Genomic DNA, 23200 nt, shown 5'->3' with positions numbered 1-23200 from the left:
TAAAGTCACTTTAGTGCCTTTGTTTCTTACTTCAATACTCTTTCAACCGCTGTGAACCGACATTATTAATACATGATAGGGTGTAAAGTATCAATAAACGCACATAAAGAAAATGATACATTCAAAGTGCTTTATAAAATGAAGTTTTGATTGGGATATCCACCAAAAGTCTAATTCTTACCTACAAATACTGAAATGTTACTTACGAATACAGCATAATACATGACATGTGTAATGAAGTGTCGCTACCAATGGAAATTAATTGTCAAAAACTTTAAGCGGTACCCCAGGACACTATTATCACCCATATACGGATTCATTCAACACTTATTTATTATGTAAAATTGCTGATTAACTACTTGTATATCAAAATGAAGTGGTCAAAATCTTGCTAAAAAGCATCAAAAAATGTTGATCTAAGGTAATAGCATTTATTCATTTGGACGTACCATCTGAAAGAGATCTAAAACTACCATTTTATTAATTCATTACCATAATAACAAACTTTAAACCTCTAAACTCAATATAGATATTGTTAAATTAATGCTGATATTAGCAGTAGACAATAACCAGTTAATCAATAATTTATCAGCAGTAGATAGCTGCTTCATCAATACTAATATCAGCAGTGTATAACTACTTCATTAATAGGGCCATTATTTGTAAATGTGTGGCAAAAACAGAGGTACTTTGTCACTTCTGATATCAGCAATAGATACTTCATAGCTACTTCATCAATACTGACATCAACAGTAGAAAGTTACTTCATCACTCTAGCTACTACATTAATGCTGGTACCAGCAGTATGAAAGTTATTCCAACACCTATATCAGCTGTTGATAGCTACTCATTAAACCTGATACCAGCTGTAAGATAAATATATAGCTACTGCATCAATGCTTATATCAGCAGTAGGTTACATCATTAATACTGATATCAGCAGTAGATAGCTACTTCATCAATACCAGTATCAGCAGTTGACAGCTACTTCATTAGCAACAATATCAGCAGTAGATAGCTACTTCATAAAATTTGATATCAGCAGTACATAATTACTTCAACATTAGGGACATTCTTTGGACAAAACAGAGGTACTTTAGCACTACCGATATAAGCAATAGATAGCTATTTCATCATTACTGAAATCAGCAGTAGATGTATAGCAACTTAATCAATACTGATATCAGCAGTAGATAGCTATATCATCAATGCTGATATCAGCAGTAAGACAGTTATTTCATGGATACCAATTTCAGCAAGTACTTGTCAAAACTAATACCAGCAGTAGATTGCTTCATGTTGCTTCATAAATAATATCTACCTCATTCTTACCAACAACTGAGTTCACATACAAAAACCAGATTAGAGCCTCAAAGAGCAATAGGTCATAGACCCTGATGGGGCTAAGAAGGTACACTACACATATGGTCGAATCCAACGAAAAGTGTACACGGCATGTTCAGGGCCATAACTTAAAAGTATTAATCAATTGGCATTCATTTTTGTATTGTGTTTATTAAGCCTTGATCATACGCTTGGCGCCATATATAATAAGACCCCTTCTGTGAAAAACTTAGACACAGAGACCCCCAAACATGCTATTTTTACCCATTAAAAAAAAAAATTTCTTAAAGTATTTTTAAAAACGTCTAAATCAGTTATGAAAAGAAGTCATTGGATTGAATCTAAATTGATTTCCTGAAAGGCGTGTATTCAAAGATTGCCTGTTCATTTTTTCACATATTTGTACATAATTATGAATTTTTTGTGATCATTTTTAAGTGGTATTTTTTACATTACCTACGAATACAATTTTTCATAGCACTAGATATATCTTTAAAATTGGAAATCACTAATAAATGCTTAATTGATACAAGCTTTGATATGTCCAATACTGAAATGCATTGCATTCGGGCATCTTTATTATTGTGTTTAGCTGCCAGAAATTCTAAATGGCACAAAGGTAGGTTTGGTAAAAAATATGCATTACCTCCGAATACATGTTAAAAGTTGTGTCATTTCCACAAAGTGAGAGAATAGTAAACAATAGTTAAGCAATAGGTGCAGGGTAATACACTCTTTATTTCTACCAAGTTTCAATAGCCTGCGTTTAAATATTTCTGAGATGTCAACAATAAAAGCAAGTATTCAGTAGGTAAATTTCGGTAACCGAATGTTACATACGAATACAATTTGACATCATGACAGTATTGTGAAACACAGCCATTCATGCCAATGCCCATATTGGTACATAACGAAGGCCTGTATGTTTGCTATCAAATCATATTTCAATGAAAGTTGCGAATTCACATACATGCCCAGCATGCAAAACTGAATACTGGCTTAATTGTTGAAAAATATGTACTGAAATAGACGACGGTCTGCTCATTTGAAAGAAAATCAGATTCAAAGGAGATTAGGAGGGGATAAATACTTGGATTTGTCAACTGTCATGTGTGCTTCATTTTAAATGTTTACCGACCTTCTGGTGTCTGAGTAATTTGTGTCCAAATTGATTTATTCGAAGGTAACTTTTGACGTTTTCGCTAAGGTTACCTAAGAATACCATGGAAAAAAACGACTGTTCTCATTGTCTCATGATCTAGACAACATAATGATGGACCCTGGTATAAAGCTAATTGTAGTTGCCCTCAAACGAAAGGCCACAAGACGTAACTGACTCCAAGATGGACTTCACAAGTCTGCAATAACGGTTTTAAGCGAGTTGTGTGCAATTAAGCAAATTAAAGTCACTTTAGTGCCTTTGTTTCTTACTTCAATACTCTTTCAACCGCTGTGAACCGACATTATTAATACATGATAGGGTGTAAAGTATCAATAAACGCACATAAAGAAAATGATACATTCAAAGTGCTTTATAAAATGAAGTTTTGATTGGGATATCCACCAAAAGTCTAATTCTTACCTACAAATACTGAAATGTTACTTACGAATACAGCATAATACATGACATGTGTAATGAAGTGTCGCTACCAATGGAAATTAATTGTCAAAAACTTTAAGCGGTACCCCAGGACACTATTATCACCCATATACGGATTCATTCAACACTTATTTATTATGTAAAATTGCTGATTAACTACTTGTATATCAAAATGAAGTGGTCAAAATCTTGCTAAAAGCATCAAAAAAATGTTGATCTAAGGTAATAGCATTTATTCATTTGGACGTACCATCTGAAAGAGATCTAAAAACTACCATTTTATTAATTCATTACCATAATAACAAACTTTAAACCTCTAAACTCAATATAGATATTGTTAAATCGCTCATGTTACCTACGAATACCCGGGTTTGTTCACCTTTTCATTGTATAAAGCGTTAGGTGTATGCTTATAATTCCTAATATTCTTGAAAACATATATCCTACTCGTTTTTATACAATGTGTAAATTGATTCATACTCATTTGATAAATAAAATACAGAAACTGACCTAAACTTCATTTTCAAAAATAAACTAGCATAAATTGACTAAGATCATATTGATCGCGTTATAAAAATAAAAACAAATATTTTCTGGTTGAGCTAGCATTTTCCTGACACCCTGTGGTCTACATTACGAAAAAAGCATTAATGGGAATATTCCATTTGTTTTAGGTTGATTAGTATTGCGATAGTGAAAGCATCCTAGTGGTATTCGTAGGTAACATTGGGTTTTGATATCACATTTACTATCACACATCCTTGATTTATTTTTCAAGATTAGTAATGGCACTTTTGGTTCCTATAAGGCCAATATGTCATCAATCAATGGGCAAAAGGAAAAAAATGTGGAGACATTTTTATTTCGGACTTTTATTTTTGGCCCGTGGACACTTTTGGTTGGATTCGACCATATATGTAAGATAAGGAAATACCCATCTCATGAATAACAAAATATATCAGTGTGTATTGACGTTTGTACCATAGGTTGGTAAAACACACTCCTTCCTGTCATAATGGCATTGGTGTTTACAGTAAACACAGAGCTGCATCGGTTTATGCCAGACTTGCACGGCTATCAATAAGCTTAAACGACAATATGTTTTAATCATACGCCCTGCACTACTTTTTTAAAATTTTAATTATTACTTCTGGGCGAGTAGTGAATCAAGTGACATGGTTTTGTTCCTATCTGAATTGTGATATTATTTACTGCCGCATATAAAGACCAGCTGCAGTAATTTACCCTTCTGATGACATGCTTGCCCCTATGCCCCTTCAATTAGGACAGTCTGGTTACATCAATGGTGAATACTCTGATCTGAGAGTCCATGCTTACCGAATAAAGATTAGGTTTGTGTATGGTGTGTGTATGTGTTTTGAGGACAATCACTTGTTCTCACATTCACAACTGCAGATCACAATCAACCGTGGATAGTCCATGACCTCTTATCATATGTAATGGACTAGAAACACCATAAAATGCATATGTCCCCTATTGGATCATATCATACAACTCCACAATTGTTATGTAATATTGTAATTTCATTTGCATGGCCGTTGCTTAAGAAAATTATACTTACAACTCCAACAAATATACAAAAGACAAGCCCTACATGTACTAATTTATAAAAGACATTTCATTACAATACAATCTACTGAAAATAAGTTTAAGATCAACTTTGGTTGACAACTTGACATTCAAATATCTATTCCAACCAATATACTGTCTACTGAAGATAGCCACTTCACACATCCAAATTATAAACAGAAAAGTGACAAACTAATTACTACTAGCGATCACCCGTCTTGCGCGGTCAGATTCTTTCGCGGTTTGTAATTTTTTTATATTTTGTGAACATGTAAATGTTTTATTTAATGTGATTAATGGTGTGAGAGGAGATTATATATATATATATATATATATATATATATATCATTTAGAAATATAATATGTAGTATCCTTTCCATATATAAATCAATATGGCTTGAAATTGCAATTACATCGTGATCGAAGCAAGTCTTCTTGCCATCACCATATCATATCCACCGTGAAAAGTCTTGCCCCTGTTTGATGCTGGCCGCCCTGATATTTAAGATTTTTATGCATTTACAGTACTTTTTAGCCCATTTTGGACAAATTTGTTGTACCTTTTGGCCATTTTGTACCATTTTCGTCCAAGTTTGTCCCCCACCTTGAAATGTACCTTGCTGCCCCCTGCAAAAGTCCTGGTTACATCACTGAGCGGATGAACACAATTTTATTCAATTCCCTCTTGGCCCACTGTGCATGTGGTATGCTGGCTGACAGATATTTAAGATTTGTATGCACATACTATAATACCCTCCTCACTTTGCTACACCAACAGTCCTTAGGGACGCATCATTAGATTCTCAGGGTAGGGGTCTGAAGTTTTTTTTTAATATACTTCACCCACTACATGAGCAAAAAAAAAACTTTCCCCACCAACACTAAAAAAACCTTTCCCACCTAACTGTGTATAAATGCATGAAATTAAAAAAAAAAACTTGCCAGGCGGCAAAAAAAAATCGCCACCAAAAACAAATCGCCAAAAAAAATTTCTTTCTCCGACCCTAACTTCCTACCCCCCCACCGAGTATCAAATGGTGCGTCCCTTATAGGTATGAGATGTTCATGATGGCAATCTTGACCTACAAAAAGGCCATTATGAGATGTTGACAATCTTCCAAAAAGGACATTTCATCCTTTTGAGTAAATGTTGACTTTATTGATGTGTGACTAATTAGGTGTTCATACACAGTCCCTGGTATTATATAATACTGTGTGATTGTATAATAGGTAATTCAATGACCATCCAGACTACAGGCATAGTATCTTCACACCAATGCCAAAACAGAAGGCCAATTTACAGGCTATGTCAACATTAGTGTATTGTGTTGGCGTGAAAAGTTTTAGGATGCAGTGGCTGCCACTGCCTTTGCCCTGCCTTTGAAACTAATTAACATAATTTGACACCCTTAACGTAAACAAAAACAAAATTGGATGTTTTATTGGGGTGCGGACAACTTTAATCTACGCGACGCAAAAATCCGTTTTCCGAAATAATGTAAAACGTAGAAGTTTTTAGCCTTACAAATTCGAAAAACTCAGTAATTTATTATAGATGGCTATATTCATTATCTTTCTCAAGCCTGCCTAGCTACTAAATGTGTCATGAGATAGAGCATAATGGAACTTGTCATAAATGTTGTCAATTCTATTTAGGTTCATATCTACTTTTAATTTAATTCAAAATAGAACAGAAACAAATTCTTTCAACAACCTCCACCTGATGATCCACATTTACCTATAAATGAATTGCATCAAATTTGCTACAATATCATCCAGGTCCAACGTACTACAATTATACACATTGTTCGGGACATAACATTTTTGTGTATTTTAAAACATGAACAATATGGGCAAAAATTGATCAGCTTTTTTAACATGGGTGTGAAGTGTTAAGGTTAATTCAGAAAATCTAAATTAGCAACTTTGAAAATTAAAATAAATATTATGGTGTAAATGTCTGAAAATTAGTCACAACAAAAATTAAGATTTATTTTGCAATTTTCTATAATAATGTGGCTGTCAAAGGTGGTATGTATTAACTTCAGGTTGCTTCATAAAACAAAAATATGGAGTTCTTGTTAATGGCCTAATAAAACAGACATGCTTAAAGACTAGATAAATTTCAACTCATAAATATAGCTGGAAGTGTTTTTTTCTTTTAGCATATGCACACCTGCATCAACATAGCAGATGTGACATAAAATCATCAGAACATTGTCAGAAGGTGCTGAGGTTAAAGCTGCTTTGTGTTGCTGCTTGGTTCAAGAAGGATTGATTTTATGCACAGAGTTGTCAATTTCAGAGATTTCCTCCTAAATCAAGACCTACTAAATCAAAGGAAGCATGTTTGTACTAATTTCAATAAATTTACTTTGGGATAGAAATTGGTTTTCATGCACATAGTCGATCAAATTGTAAGATTTCTTTTAAGTCAAGATCCACTGAGGCATTTTTGATATCATTTCTAAGATTCCTTTGTAAGTCAAGAGTCACTGAAGCAAAGCTTCAAAACTGTTTTCTGTTCACCCATTGAATTCAACACCCAACACATTACATTTAATTTAGTGACCCACAGATTTTTCATTCGATGTAGAATATTCGATATAACATATCTACGTTATTTAACTATTCCCAACCTGTTTCCCGTAATGTTTTTAAACAAAGTTCTAACAAATGTTTGATGATGTAAAATCGATAATATAACTACCAGATATTCTATGTAACATATTATCGATTTTACATTTTAGAAATTAAACATTACTGAAAACAGAATGGGAATAGATTAAACAACATAGATATGTTACATGGAATATTCTACATCGAATGAAAAGTCTGTGGGTCACTAAATTAAATGTAATGTGTTGCGTGTTGAATATGTTACATCAAATATTCTATGTCGAATACTCGGAGTCTGTATACGGCCTTAAACTTAATGATGGCAAGTATCTACTTTATTACTAGTGGTATGCATGGTTTATTCAACCACAATGTCTCCTTCCTTTTGTGGCGCCCTCTACGGAGGCGCCACAATATATATGCATGACTTTGTGAAAAGCTTCTAATTTCACTCTTGCTAGATTGACTTCGCAATTGTTTTGCTAAAATTATGCCCAGCTCAGAAATAAAACCACAATTTGCTTGGATTTTATTTTATTATTGTTTTCTGATATGCACGGGATAAAATGGTGAGCGTATATTCTTTGTTTAAAATCCAAAATTAGGCTTTATAAAAACCCCAAATAATTCCTGACCTTTGTATGAGTTCAACCAGTTTACCGTGTGCCTTAGAACCCGATAGAGCGGTGACATTTGACCATACACTAGGATCCACAACATGCTCATCTATCATGGGAACAGTTCTTAAACCCTAATACATTTGTACATTCATCCTTTGTACACAAACTCATACTCTGCAACTTGAGGTCAAATTTTGCACTATGATTATGTAATTGAGGTTATTGGACTATGCCATTGGGATGAGACTCTTGTGGTCCATAGTGATAAGATCAATTAACGAGGCCTATTAAACTGATGGCTTTTGTTTGCTAATTACCATAGAATCCTTTGATAGAATCTATATAGCGGTTATTGCCCAAGTTACAATATGGAGGCACAATTGGGCGGCAAACTGCATGCAAACAACACGACATATTAATTATACATGTTCTACATTGTTGTATTTTAAAACACTGACGACCAAAATGTACGTTAATGCCATGATTGGATCATGGAGGTAGTACTAGCTACTACCTCCATGATTGGATTAAGTAAATAACTAAATCTTGTTATCTACCCAGCAATGTTTGCTTATCTTAATAAACTGTAGTGTAAAATGGTTCAAGACAGAAAAGGCAAACAGACAGAAATTTAGAGTTTTAAATTAGAGAGTTGACAGGAAGTTGTAAGAGTTAAATTGTTATGGATATGATTGGTGTAAGCGCGAAAATGTTGAATGTCAGATCAAAGTCATCCGAGGTGAATTAAGTAGCCTAATGTCAATCACAAATTGTTACAGGTCATTTGAGGTGGACTATGTTTATATTTGGATTGTCAGAACACCTTCCCCAATCAAACACATTTCTCTTGCATTTGATCATCTTCTACTCTTCCCTAGAAAAATCATTATAATACCAAATCTACACACCATGGAATTCACCATATCACGTCCAAGTTCACATTGGGCGCCACATTCCTTTTTTAAAGGAATTTTTATTTAAAGCAAACAGGAAGCTTTGCCCTCTCCTACATTTAGAATGCCATTGTCAAATCTTTTAAGATAAGCTCTTTCAAATATCGCTGACATCATTAATGCCTCACTTGGCAGCTATGATACTTGGCAGCTATGATACAAAACTTGTTCATGGTACTGAGTGCCACCAACAAAGTATAATGTACCTGCACTGTGCTACAATCCATGTATCCATCCACGCCTACCTGCCAATATTCAGAGCTCTAATTTGTCGTCTCAAATGAATTTCATGATAGATATTGTTCTCGATATTTTTGATAACTTGGGTTTAAACTTGAATTATCCCTTGAATTGCAATGTAAACTGAAACCATGTGAATCGGGACTCCTGGCTGTGATCCATAGAGGGTAAATGGGGGTAAATGTGATAGTTTGGTAACGCAAGAGTCTGAATCATATACTGTTACCATGGATTCCTATGATTCATTTCAAGTCTTCTTCTTCGATCCATTGTAAATGATATGCTACCTTAATTTCATATCGTTCACTTGCTTACCTCCTATGCATAATCGTTTTTATTTATAACTTAAATTGGTCAGTTTCACCATTGATACAAATCAAACACATTTCTCTGCATACTGGCAACCTTTTTCCTGCACTTGTTTTTCATGTCAGGTGGGATATAAATCCAAATAAAAACACAACCAGATATTTTGATGACTGCAAACACAATCCAAAATATGTGATACACAAATAGAGTAAAGGATGCACTTGAGCAACACACAAGCATTTCATTCCACTTTTTATATTGACAATCTGCTAGCACTACAAGAACAAAATGGCTAGATATTAAAGAAAATTTCTCTCAAGTCGCAAGGATTCTTTTCAGGCCTTATTTGTCTTGGCACTTACTGTACTCATTGATTCTATGTCACACTGACCAACATTTGCCTGTGCAAAAAATGGATATGGAGTCTCTCTGGAGGACCACAGCCAGTTAATAACAAGGTATCAGATTTGTAGAAAGGTGTGGTTTTAGACTTGAGTGAAGCTGATCACTTGGGAGCCTTGCTGTTAGTCCTGCTGGGAACAGACTACTTTCTTCTCTCTTGCCAGTTATCAATAAGGCATCAGTTTGTGCTCTTAGCACATAATGGGAGTATGCTAGTCCTACCAAGAGGGACCTAGATTTTCTTTGGGGAATTTTGGGACTATTATAGCAATCATCAAGACTGTCAAATGTGTGGAAAGGTATGGTTAGATTTCAAATAGGTGGCCATTAGAAGAGAAGATTTATATACAGAAGTATGCTTTTTTAGATTGATGAAATTGCAAAGGTGTGGTGATGGATCATATCAGTAGTAGTCCTAGACAGAATTAACTTTTCTTGCAATAACTACAGTCCATTAACAACACAGGTGTTATACGAGGGGCAGTCAATAAGTTTGTAGAACAAGGTACTTGAAAGAGTACTAGCCAAATTATTTCTATCTCACTTTTGAACATGGTAATTGCAAACCTTAATGCACCCATCTCTAGGTGTATAGCAGGTGTGGACCCAATTAAGTCAACTGGCATCATTTTCTTGCCTGAAGATTCACGAACCTCCATCTAGAAGACACCCTGGAATACCCAAATGTTAATTGATTTTATTTTAAACACTTTAATCAATTTCTTTATTTATTACCAATGTCACTGTACCAGTCCGTATATCATTAATGGTAACATTAGCAAGTCTTTTGGACCTTGGATGATCTTCAAGGATGCTCATTCCATTCTTGACTCTAAGAACCATTTCGTTGCTGTTGAATATCAAGGACTTCATTACCATTTACAACAACTGTACATTGTTATTTCATTTGAGTTTTCACCACCGTCCGGAAGAATTTCCATGATGAACCTGTATTCACTTCTGGTAGTACCTGTGAATTCATGGAGGCAGGCTTCCTCTGAAGAGTGTCCTGCCCATACACAGTGATGCAAAAATCTAATATCTTTGCAGTAATGTTTTGAAGGAACAAGCTTTCAAATGAAACCGTGCGACAAAGTAGCATATCGAGTTCTACAAACTTTCTGACCGCCCCTCGTAAGTAGACTTGATAGGTACCTGCACCATCTGGGCGTAGCAATATTCCATCTTAGCTTTTTTTTATATTCTAGAAAATCAACAATGATTCACAGAATAAATAAAACTAAACAAGTTACAACATTCAACATACAGCAATGACAAAACTTACCTATAACAACCAAATGTGTGAATGTTCCATTGTCCATATCGTTGAAGTTCCCATCTAACACAATAATCTGACATTCATACCAGCCATCATCCTCCGGTATCACTCCATCGATCCTCAAGTTAGTCCCTGGTCCTATGCTTATCCTGCCATTGTATTGTTCATCTACATAGGGTGGGTATGGCCCAAAGCCTATGAAGATAGGGTATGGTAGGTCTGTGCGTACCCACTGAAGGAGATAAGGGACGTACCCAGCCCCTTGAGGAGCTGGTGTCGGCATGGATTGATTGCAAGGCAGTACCACTGACTCCCCTTTTCGGGAATATATTAATTCATCATCATCATCTGCATAAAAAGAAAGGAATAAGAACAAACTTTGTGAGTGGTTATTAATAACTATTGTGATAATATATTACAGGCTATAATGTAATGAAGTGTTTTTTTGGTAAAACACTCATAACAACCTCCAATGTTGGAGGTTGCTCTGAAGATGGCACTCGCTCGAGTTCCAAAAGCTCAGCCCTCTCAAAAGGACTTCTCTAGGGAAAGATCAAATCTTACTCATTGTTTACCGACCTAGAGTACCAAGTAATTTCAAATTGAACCTCCAATGTTTTAAAATAATTTATCCAAAGTGTACCGGTGTTATTTTTTCTTTCTTTTTTTGGTTTTAACTGCCATGCAAATTTTTCAAAAATATTTTCTACAAATACAGGGTGTCCCAGAAAAAAATTACCGGGCGAACAAATTTGTCGAGTCGAGAAATAGACATCAGAATCATCAGCGTGTAGCCCATCTTATTCTGCATCTTATACGCCAATTTCGCTGGAATCGGTTGACTGATCGCGAAGAAATGAGCTATTACATAACGCATGTATTAATTCACTTCATTCCAAGTTTGAAAGAAAGATCATTCAGCGTAATGCACACTAGTTGTTAACTGTCAATGGGCTCCATATTTTCTTCTGTGAAATCCTCGGTTTTTTTTAACAATCTGTTTCTTGCAAAACATTTAATTAGGTTTTGTTAAAATTTGAAAACCTGCATGATATTGAAAATAAAAGCTTGCATATAAGATGATACTCGGTACTTGTAAATATAAAATTATCGTTAATGTTGCATAAAGAATTATTGCATAAAGAATTCCAGCTGGCTTAAAAATTCTCACACACATTAATGTTTTTGATATATTTCCAAGAAATTGTAATGCAAAGTTTAAATCTTTTAAAACTTAAACAGTAATGATGTTGCATGGTATCAAAAATCACACGTAAAGCTGTAAGCACTTGATCATTGTTATTCTTGTCTCAAATGTTGTTTGGAAAGTTAAAATATAACATATTTGCCCAACATAAAGAATTGAAGTTGGAAGGCTTCCAATTGCAGAAATCAAAGTTTTATGGACAAACTGTTATTCATCTTCAGTGAAAGCATGAATGACATAACACAGTCCGATTATAAAATAGATAATATGGACTAAATTGAATGAGATACACACACTTTAGGCAGCGGTGAGCGAGTATGAAAAAAGTGTCTGTTGATCAAACTTGGAATGAACTGAATTGATGCACACATTATGTAATCGTTCATTTCTTCGCAACCGCGAGTATGAAAAAAGTGTCTGTTGATCAAACTTGGAATGAACTGAATTGATGCACACATTATGTAATCGTTCATTTCTTCGCAACCAGTCAACCGAATCAAATAAATTTTAAATTGTTTGATTCTGATGCCTATTTCTCGACTTACGTTCAATTTTATTTGCTCGGTAATTTTTTCGGGGACACCCTGACCAATGTTTTCATGAAAATATATTAACTGGCATATAATTGATCATGAAATCTAGAACAGTAATACTAATACAGCCTCAAATATTTTATTTAAACACAATAAATGGGCTAAATCCAAGAGGGGGGAGCTACATCAGAATTGATTCACAATACACTGATACTATTTTGTTTATAAATAAAGAAATTACAATAACAGGAAATTACAACATGAGAATTGGTTCTCAATCTATAATATGGATACTAGTATCTTCTCTAACACTCATATAGCAGGCCTTGCTACTATGGATCAATAAAGTATCATGATGATGAACATACCGGGATATATCATCACGATTACAATTTTTACCGTCTCTCTCAGAATTGCTATTTAAGACTGCAGCCTAAGGAGTCATTGATTTTTTCTTGTCGACTACAGAGCAGAAGGAAAATTACATGTTAATCCCAATCAGGGTTTGTGGTTTATGAAATCGAGTATACAGAGTAGGCATCCTTGGGGTTTGAGTTGGGATTTATTACAATAATGAGTTGGGATTTTTCATCAAATTCATCACACATTATATGCAGTTCAGATGAAATGAAAATAACCAACATTTTTTTTTTCAATTGATATTTCGCAATCTAAATTTGCACAATTTTTACATGTGTGCTTAAATTAGTCTCTCAAGCAGGCCTATTGGTTACTTTCTGAACTTTGCAACTGAAACCCTTCCTGTTGGGTTTCATATTCCAAACATGCTGGTAAACATGTTATGTACTATTGCAGGACTATGGCAATGACTTTGAACTGCACTATGGAAACATAGTAAGATTTTGCTATCTTCAGTAGATAGCAAAATAATCATTTTATTACTATTATGCTGAACTTTGCAACTAAAGCCCTCCTATTAAGGCTTCATATTACTAACATATGGATGAATATGTATATAGATTACAGAACTATAAAAATGGCTTTGAACCGCACTACAGACACTTATTAAGATTCTGCTATCTTCAGTAGATAGCAGAATAATTATTTTAGTACTATTATCCTGAACTTGGCATATGGCACCTTTCCTGTTGGGTTTCATATACTGATGAATATGTATAGAGAATACAGGACTATTGGCAATGACTTTGAACTGCATTATAGAAACAAAGTAAGATTTTGCTATCTTCAGTAGATAGCAGAATAATTATTTTATTACTATTATCCTGAACATGGCATATGGAGCCTTCCCTGTTGGGTTTCATATACTGATGAATATGTATATAGAATACAGGACTAATGACAATGACTTTGAACTGCACTATAGAAACAGTAAGATTTTGCTATCTTCAGTAGATAGCAGAATAACAATTAATTACAATCAGTATATATATGCACACACAACATATCGTATTGCTTGTTTAAACAAACAGATATATAAAATACATACACACACAGGCCCACAGTCAGATTTTTGTTGCAGGGTGTAGACCACAGCTCATTTTTGAAACAGAAAGTAATGAACCATAAAACAAAGCAACATAATTTTTTGAATAAATATGAGTGTAACCAGAAGGGTTGCTGAGGGGGCAGACTGCCCCTTCAGAAATATTTAAAGCAGATCAGGTATAAAAAAAAGTACAAATTAAATGTTGAAATAGCTCTTTTTAAAATCCTATTTCCCCTCAATCCAAGAAAAAACTACAGAAGACCTTGGCTTTTGCCCCCTTTGAATGAGTTGGTTACTATGCAACTGTGAGAGGGACAAGACAATACACATATTTCAGACAATGATCTAGGTCCAATGCTTCTTTCCCAATGCTCCAGTGTAATATGGAATGTATTTCAAGAGGAACAAGACAACACACCTATTGCAATTTTTGCTATCCTCCACACAACCAATCATACATATCGCTCTACATACTGATGCAAATTCTTCCATACATGCCTTCTTTCACTTTGCATCTTTCCCAATAGGCCTAGATATTTAAAAACCAGATCCAAGACTTGTACTGTTTGTACCCGTTTAAAAGCACTATTCATAAATGTCAAATATATGTATGGGAAATCTCAAATTAAGTCAATTGTAACAAACTTAGGTCAAAAATATGCAAATATGAGGTAAGCTTACAGAGGGTTAGAGTGCTGACTGTAGATCATAAAGCTAGGATAACATTTCAATTAATACCTCATCAGATGAATTCAAATTAGTCTATCTCTTCTATTTTGATGGTATTTCATCTCGTTTTATTTCCCGTTTATTTATGTAATCATATCGTCAAGTAATCTTGAAATGACAAATAAGTTTTGAGTTGATGATGTGCAGCTTGTCATTTGGAGCCAAGTGCTCTATTTAACTATCTGTTATTGTGCATGAGATGATGTCAATAGTTGAGATTCATTTCAAGTCGAGCGTGTGCACGGTGAAACAAACCGAAACTCGGCAGAGGAAAGCCCGCTTTAGTTTTTGATGGAGGATCACTCAATCGTGCTTCTATTATGAAGAAATTAATGTCATCTAATGTTTCCACGGCAGGGTATTCACCTAAAAGACCAGCCATCTTCACCTCTGGGGGAGGGCAACAAAATTGAACTTTAATGAGCAATAAAAATTCCCTTTAAAAAGTATAGGTTTGATTGCTTAACTGGGAAAGGTCGATTACGATGAGAATTCCACATCTATGTGATATCCATATTAAAGTGATTTTGAAGACATCCAATGATCTCAGGAGGAGTTTCACCTAAGTGAATATGTCAAACCTCCCGAGAAAGAAGATGAACAACCAACAGTAATCCCACTTAAAGGCACAGCTTTATTGCAATGCAAATTGCCTACCTTCATGTATGTGCTGTCCATATTAAAGAACTGCTCTCTAATCAAATGTTTTTGTTTGAGTTAGTTCACTGCCTCACAGAACATGTTAATTTTAAAATACTTCTACAAGCTGGAGAACTGACACTGATGAAGATAATTAAAATTCCCTTTAAAAGGAGACAGTTGGTATGAAAGAACATTCAAGAACTTCTAATACAATGGCAAAGTGATTTTTCGATATCAAATTGATTTTTGCCATTGCGAAATCATATAAAGACGAGGCTTTACATTCATATTGAGTGGGAATTCACTGGAACGAAGAGGTTTTACATTTCAGAAAAATGTCATGCTAGCACAGAAAACATCAATACTGTAGAACATCATCTTCAAAGAGTTTCACATGACCAACCAGGAGAACCCAAATTGAACGGGACACAGAATGTCTGCAAAAATATTTACCTCATTTCATCACGTAGCATAGGGCTAAATGTCATGGTTTTGTGTGCACCCTTTCAACAAATAAATATTGAATGACTTATTGTGTTTCTGACATTTTATTTCCATTTATTAATTTATGTTTTACATTTTTCTCATCTTACTTAAATTTTAACCTATAAAAGGCAGCCAAACTTACTGACAAAGGCCTAAAGGTATGTACTATATGGGCCAAAATAATCCTAGATTGGATGTTTTTATGCATCTTGTTTTTCAAACCCTCCCAGACACCATTTATTACTGTTTATTTGTGTGCATTTTCATCTATTTCATTTCAGTTTTATTACATTTTTATTTATTTAACTACATTTCACTTGTCACTGGAAGGCAACAAACCCATGTTTTCTACAAGACTCCTTAGGTCAGTAATGGATCATATGAATATCACTTCCTAGTATTATATTATTCAGGCAGTACTGCAAAATAATGTCTCAAAGACTTGTTTTCTTGCAAAAAATATGCTGATGTATACCACAGTGGCTGACCATAATATTAGTAAACAAATCTGATGACAAAGCATAAATTTCAAGGTTATCTGAGATCCTCTTATTGGATTGATTTTGATGTCAGTCTGCGAGTTACGGTAGCTGATAAACACTTCTAAAAATGACATTTGTGGCTTCAAAAAATGGCAAACAACCATCATTGATATTGACTGCCCACATAAATTATGGCCTTTTGAAAGGTTTTGTATATCCACATTAGTGAAATTTTTAGAGCAAATAATGAACATGTAATTTACACTAACAGAAGATACCATGTTACAGAACTGTCAAATTAACATCTTTATCTACCCCTAGTCTGGAATGGGGACTAATATGACAAGACTCCATACACAAGAGGACCCATATGATCCATTTCTCTATCCTCCACTTTGTGCATGTTGCATAGTCCACACAGGCAAATATTTCATAAAAGTTGCAAAATGTCAAGACTTAAATATTTCCATGAGCATATTTGGAATCAGCATGAAAAATACTTTCAAATGAGTACAAACATGCCTAGTATTGGTTCAGTGGTTCTTGAGATAGAGGCATCATATGATAAGTCTTCATAGTTATCCTGCACAATAGACTCTGTGGCATGCAGTGTACAAAGAATTAGAAGCAGCTGCAGTGTCAAGGGCTTTATCAGTCTAGTAGTAGCAGTAAGGGGGTCAACAGGGGAATAGTTACAGTTCAAAGAACTGGAGAAGGGAGGAAATAGGACATAGCTCCCAAACTATCACATTGAGATGACATGATCTCAATTTTGTAAAGATAAATTGTCAAATCATTTGGTCTTTTTGTGTCATAATATTAGGCCAGGGGTACATTTGGGTGTAATTGGTACAATAGGGGATAGGGGGCATGTGCTTATTAAAGCAATCAGAATTTTGTTATGTTTACATCAACTAAAAATGACAGAGATTTTATTAAACTTGGAACACAAATGTGAGGATATATCCCCTTTAGTATATAGAGTTATATAGTAAGCTTCTGGTATGTGTGTGTTAAGGGGTACCATGTTCCCTCGGCCTGGTGTACTATTGTTAGCACCTAAGAAACAATAACATTTATAGCTGCAAAATCACTGAACACTAGACAATGAGTTTTCAACAATTTCTTGACATTTTGCAGGTACTTATTGTACCAAAATCCCTGTGTCATGACCAGGGGACAATGGTTTTTCTTGTCAGGATCATGTTTGTACCAAATTCAATCTTTCTATTCAAGTGGGTGAGAACATTATGGAGATCCTAGTAGGTCAATATGGTACTTCCCTTTGATGCACTTACACAGTGGACAAAAGGACCTGTCTTTAAATGCTTACTTGCTTTCCAATTTTCTGTAAAATGATGTTTAAGTGAAAAGGGATAGTTGCATCACATTTGCCAATGCGATGTAATACATGATACTTTCTTGGGTAAAAAGTTCATATTTTTCTTGTCAGGATCATGTTTGTACCAAAATCAAGCTTCCTATTATTAACTTTGTCCATCTTGATTATGTTCCTTTCCATGTGTAATTCAAAGAAAAGAGAGGAGTCAATGGTTTATCTATATGGTGTCATCCATGTTCACAGTCTAGCCGCTCTCTAAGGACATGTACTAAGAGTTTGCCGTCCACGCAAGAATTAACTCGCAGGAACTGGCTTGTTCTAATTACTTAAAGGCTAAGAGTTTTATAGAGAGCCTGGATGACCAAATCAAGGGCTTTATTGGAGACAGATCATGAGAAGGTTTCGCAGAGAGGATAATGGTGTCACAGGAAATGTCTCTCTGAGGGGGAAAGAAAAGCAGACTTTATATGATGTGGGTTTACAAGGAAGTGTTGTTATTGCTTAGGTTTTAAACAGAATAAGTGGAAAGGAAATGTCTGTAAGTATTTTGAATGATGTAATGATGCTGCTTTTGAAAAATACAGGGACACAGATCAAAATTGGAATCAAAATAATTTAAAAAGCTGAACATATGCATAATAACATTGTGATGTACCCTGTATAATTGTGTTTCATGAAATAGGGGAAGTTACCTTTATAATCATGCAATAATTTGTTTATTATGACATCATGGGGGAAAACCCAGATGAATGCAATAACAACATCATTTGTGAAGACTATTTATGTCAAGTGGAACATCCCCTGAGACAGATTGTGAAATGGACATCATCATAGTGGAAAAACCCACAGGAAGTGATGTAATGTTAAAGGTGAAAGTCTATTATTAGAACATTGGGAAAATCCAAGATATGCTTCAAAACATCATGTTGGTAGTAATTCTTGGCAGACCTGTATCAATATGATTGTAATGTGAATGGATGTAGCTACAGCTCTCAAAAAGAGAGTATTTAATGTTAACCAGTTAAAATCAGAATACTCAAGAAGTATTACTGAGTGTGGCCCTGGAGATCATGAGTTTCCTACAGTGCTATTTAAAACAGCCTCTGAGCGATGGAGATGGATGGACATTTTCACCGCGCCGACAAGCTGGAAATATGGTTATTTCAAAGCTACGAAAATGGACCAAAGTAAGATATAGGGTCTACTGCGGATTGTGAAGGACTTTATGGAAAATGTTACAATTATTATCATCTGGATACAGATCTGACAGGCGGTCATAGCCTTTATTATGACTGAAATTTCAAGGCAGAATGCCATGGGAGATTGAGATACTCCACATGTGTGTGATGGTCTTCGTGCTTCAAAAAAGAAGTACATTTTAACCAGTTTATATAGCCAATAATTGAGCTAATTTTAATACAGCAACGAAGGAGATAGCGAGCAAACAAATGTGCTCTTCCTCATCGAAGGATTAAAGTTCTTCTGTCGAATTGCTGGAATTTGCTGGTATTTTGAAGACAACACATCTGTCAAAAACAGCGGAGCTGTGTTAAAGAAACCTGTTCCCTGGAGAAAGAGAGAATGGTGAAAGAAACACCATTTTTAGTGAAAGCAGCGCAAGGAGATATATTTGTGGAGAAAGCAGCGCGAGGAGATACATTTGTGGAGAAAGCAGCGCAAAGGAGATTGGAGAAAGCATCATCATTTTTGTGTGAGGATTTCATACACAAGGATAATTATAACCGCAAGTGTACACTGGACTTCGCTGGTTTTCGTGAGGACAAGTGAATAAGGATATATTACATCAGTCGTCCAGAACATTGCAAGAACTCTAGAATCACCAACAAGAAGACCGCTGGTTAAGTACCGATAGAATAAAATGATTGTGTGATTTTAGTGTATATTGTTGTTATATGTACCAAGCATACTTTGTTTTCAATTAAAGACTTAGATTGTGTTAGCTTAATCAAACAGTGTATTTGTGTTGTGCATTCGTGTGAGTTCGGGTAAAAGGTGATTTTGGCCTTGAGTCAAGTACGACTCGTAACAACATGCTCACCTCCACCCCCATTACCCCCACCCCCCCCTCACCTGTCACCACACACACAAACAAAATAAACACCCACATACACACAAGTCCACAGATAATGAAAAGTCATGTTCAACTGCTGTTAAACAGTTGCATTGAACAACAAGTTAAAGGTTACATAATGTTTAATTTGAGATAAAACCATTCAATAATTTATAAACATCTTGAACATCACTCTTCAGTTATATGCCTCTTTTCAAATATTAACATTATAATGTGCTGATTTCCTTGCATTTTGTTTCATTTTTTACCTTTCTCTGACAAATTTCCTGTTTCTTCTTTTGTTTTTCTTTCTATCCATCTCAATTGCTTCTTCCCCATCTCCCTTTCACTGTTTTTCATCAATTGTATTCCCTTTCTGTCATCTTACATTACATCTCCCCTCATCACACCTATATTGACCACCATACATTCCATTCCATTACATCCATAGTGTTACAATTGACAGTTTTGTTTTCTCACATGCACAAAGAGAAGTTTCCTACTGAAGATTCACTCCTGTCATTGACCTTCCCGTAATAACGCCTCTGTTTGGCAAATTAAACGGACACTAAATAACTTAGCAAATGTAAACTTGCAAGTACTGTGGGGTAAATTTAAATTACTTTTTGTCAGCGACTATTCGATTTTTCCACCAAACCTAGCCTTGAAATAAAGAGAAAAGCAACTCCTTGAGGTACATACATGTAGAGGCATTCTTGGACATAATGATCAAGCCAAAGGAAGTTTTATTTTTAGATAGGTTTGATGAACAATGGAAAGGAAAAATTTAGTTGCAGTAAAAGGATTCAAAGATGACCTGTGGTGTAAATTACACTTTCCTTGGGCATGACGAATGTACTTCTACTTCCCATCTGCTTAGACATGTTAGATGGCAACAAAGATTTGTGTTGGAAAAGTGATGTTGGTGAAGGAGAGTACTCATATGAGAATGAGGAGGAGGAGAAGAGGATGAGCATATATGAAGATGGAGATGAAGATGAAGTTGGACATGAAGATGAAGACGGGAATGAAAATGGAGATGGAGATGAAAGTGTCAAATGTTGATAAATGATAAAGCTCAGCATTGTTCTCATTTTACTGGATCAAGTCAGGAATTATAACAAAACATATGAATTGAATAACACTTGAAACTCCCTGATACTTTTCAATCGTCAAAACTGGGGTAATACAAATCACACCTTAATACACAAACAAATGCCATGTACGCCTGAATGGGGATTTGACAGATACACAAATGGAGCCTTACAGCTCGACTATAGGATTTAATTTCTTCATAGATTCAGGTCTTTATGACCCAATACTGGATCCTTCCTACTTTTTTTCTATCTACATATATTGCTGAATTTCTGGTTGTTTTTACCTGTAAAAACTAGGATAGAAATACCTAAGGACAAAGTTCCATAAATCAATATACGAATATAGTAACCTTGTATTCTGGGTATGATGAATCGGTACACTGGATGTGAGACCCATTTCTCCTAGACAATGTGATTTCATAAGCTGTGCAACAAACATTGATGTTTCCTCTAGAGCCGGTGTTTGAATTTCTCCAAAACAACGTAAATCTCATTTTTTATTCAAAAAAATAAGAGGAAAAAAACCCTTGAATTAATTTTGTGGCTTTGATTTGTAGTGAGTCAATAATACATTTCAGTTAAATGGTTCTGACATACACTTATATTTCATTGTACTTTTGACTTAAAAAGAGGAACCATACTAACCTAAAAAAAAGAGGAACCATACTAACCTAAATCTCTAACATATTAAATAATAGTGTTTTCCACCATAGAGCTTAAACTGAAAATATTAAATTATCAGATTTCACATCTAGAACTCCTAATAACCTGTGAGAAAAAAAGTCACTTACCAAGATCATCTAAAATGTTCTTTTCATTTCACATTTCTGAAATGTTTCTAAATATGCTAAGGATTAAAATTCTGTATATTAATTTCAACAAAACACTTGCCATACACTCTTACAGCATTAATGTATGCATCTAATTTGTCACATAACAATGTGAAGTAGATGAATTTTTGTCACAAATTTGATCAATGTGGTGAATACCATGGGAAATCATATTTTTGTTCTAAATTAATACTTCCTTCATTTCAGGAAATTTCTCTGTAGAAATCCCAAAGCATTCTGTTTTATTGCAAAACATAACAGATGTCAAAACGTGTAAAAAAATCATTCATTCCATTTCGAAAATAATACTAGTTAGACCTACTTCATTTGAGAAGCTTTTTATCAATTTTGATGGCATCTGTGACATCCCTTTACATGTTACATTATCCTATTTTGTTTTATAAATTTAATAAAGACTCCTACTCTTAACTATATATTTACTTATTTTTTCAATCCTTTTGTTGTTGAAGTCACAGGTACACAATGACAACAGTTCTCTAAAAAGAGTTCTAAATTTTCCATGTTTTTGTCTACAAAACTCACAAATTAAAAATGTCACTATAGATGTGAAGGGTTTTCACAGATCGCATTACATCTTAATACTGACTTTGGTGACAAAATAGGCGCTGCATATCGGCGGGCCCGCAGTAATTTTCACATGCTTTTGGGCCAAGGACCTGCGTCGAAGCAATGCTTAAAATAATCACAGACCTATATATTATAGGGCCTACTTCGATCGACCTGACTGTGCAGTTTTTAGGCATGGGCCTAATCAATTATAATGTGCAATTTAATGTTTTCTCTTCTCCTTTTCTCCCTTTTTACTTTTCTTTTTCTCCTTTCTCTTCTCCCCTTTCCTCTTTTTTTTTTTTTTTTTTTTTGTGGAGGGGGCAGGCCCCCTGGTGTTAGGGTTTCTTGAGTGAAAAAAATGGTTTTGTTTAACTGTTAAAATGTTGGATAATTTTTACACAGGAATTGACAAGGGTTTCCATCTCCTTGGTTCTTTGATACAGGACCGTATTCAGGATTGGAAAGATGACAAAGTAATGTGGAATTTTGTCTTTGTATTTCTCTTTCTTCCTCTTGTTTTCTTTCTTTCTTTTTATTTCATTATCAACTGCTCAAAAACCAAGGAGACTTGCCTGTTCATGGATCCAGGGCTCCCCTTAGATGTCTTTCAATAATAACTCACTTTTTGTCTTTCACATTCCCTCTCCTTCTCTATTCCCACCTTATTTCACCAAACGTAACAAAAAGTATCAAACCCATTGAATGACTACTTGTTTATTTATGCAACTCACTGATTGAATTTATTTATCTTTCTTGGTTCATTTATTATTAATCCATGAATTCCTTT

At 34.7% G+C, this 23200-nt stretch overlaps 1 protein-coding gene across 1 annotated transcript in view; it reads right to left on the bottom strand.

Moving 5' to 3' along the window:
* The window catches only part of LOC140165955 (uncharacterized), a 351538-nt gene that overhangs the window by 131486 nt on the left and 196852 nt on the right, over positions 1 to 23200 (bottom strand). The window contains 1 exon segment of the mRNA XM_072189295.1: positions 10963 to 11304. Coding sequence (XP_072045396.1) covers positions 10963 to 11304 — 342 coding nt within the window.

The sequence above is a fragment of the Amphiura filiformis genome, chromosome 12 (genome assembly GCF_039555335.1).
Source record: "Amphiura filiformis chromosome 12, Afil_fr2py, whole genome shotgun sequence".
In the NCBI taxonomy this organism is placed as follows: Eukaryota; Metazoa; Echinodermata; class Ophiuroidea; order Amphilepidida; family Amphiuridae; genus Amphiura; species Amphiura filiformis.
Note: the sequence above shows the minus strand (reverse complement) of the source record. Positions and strands in the feature narration are given on the sequence as shown.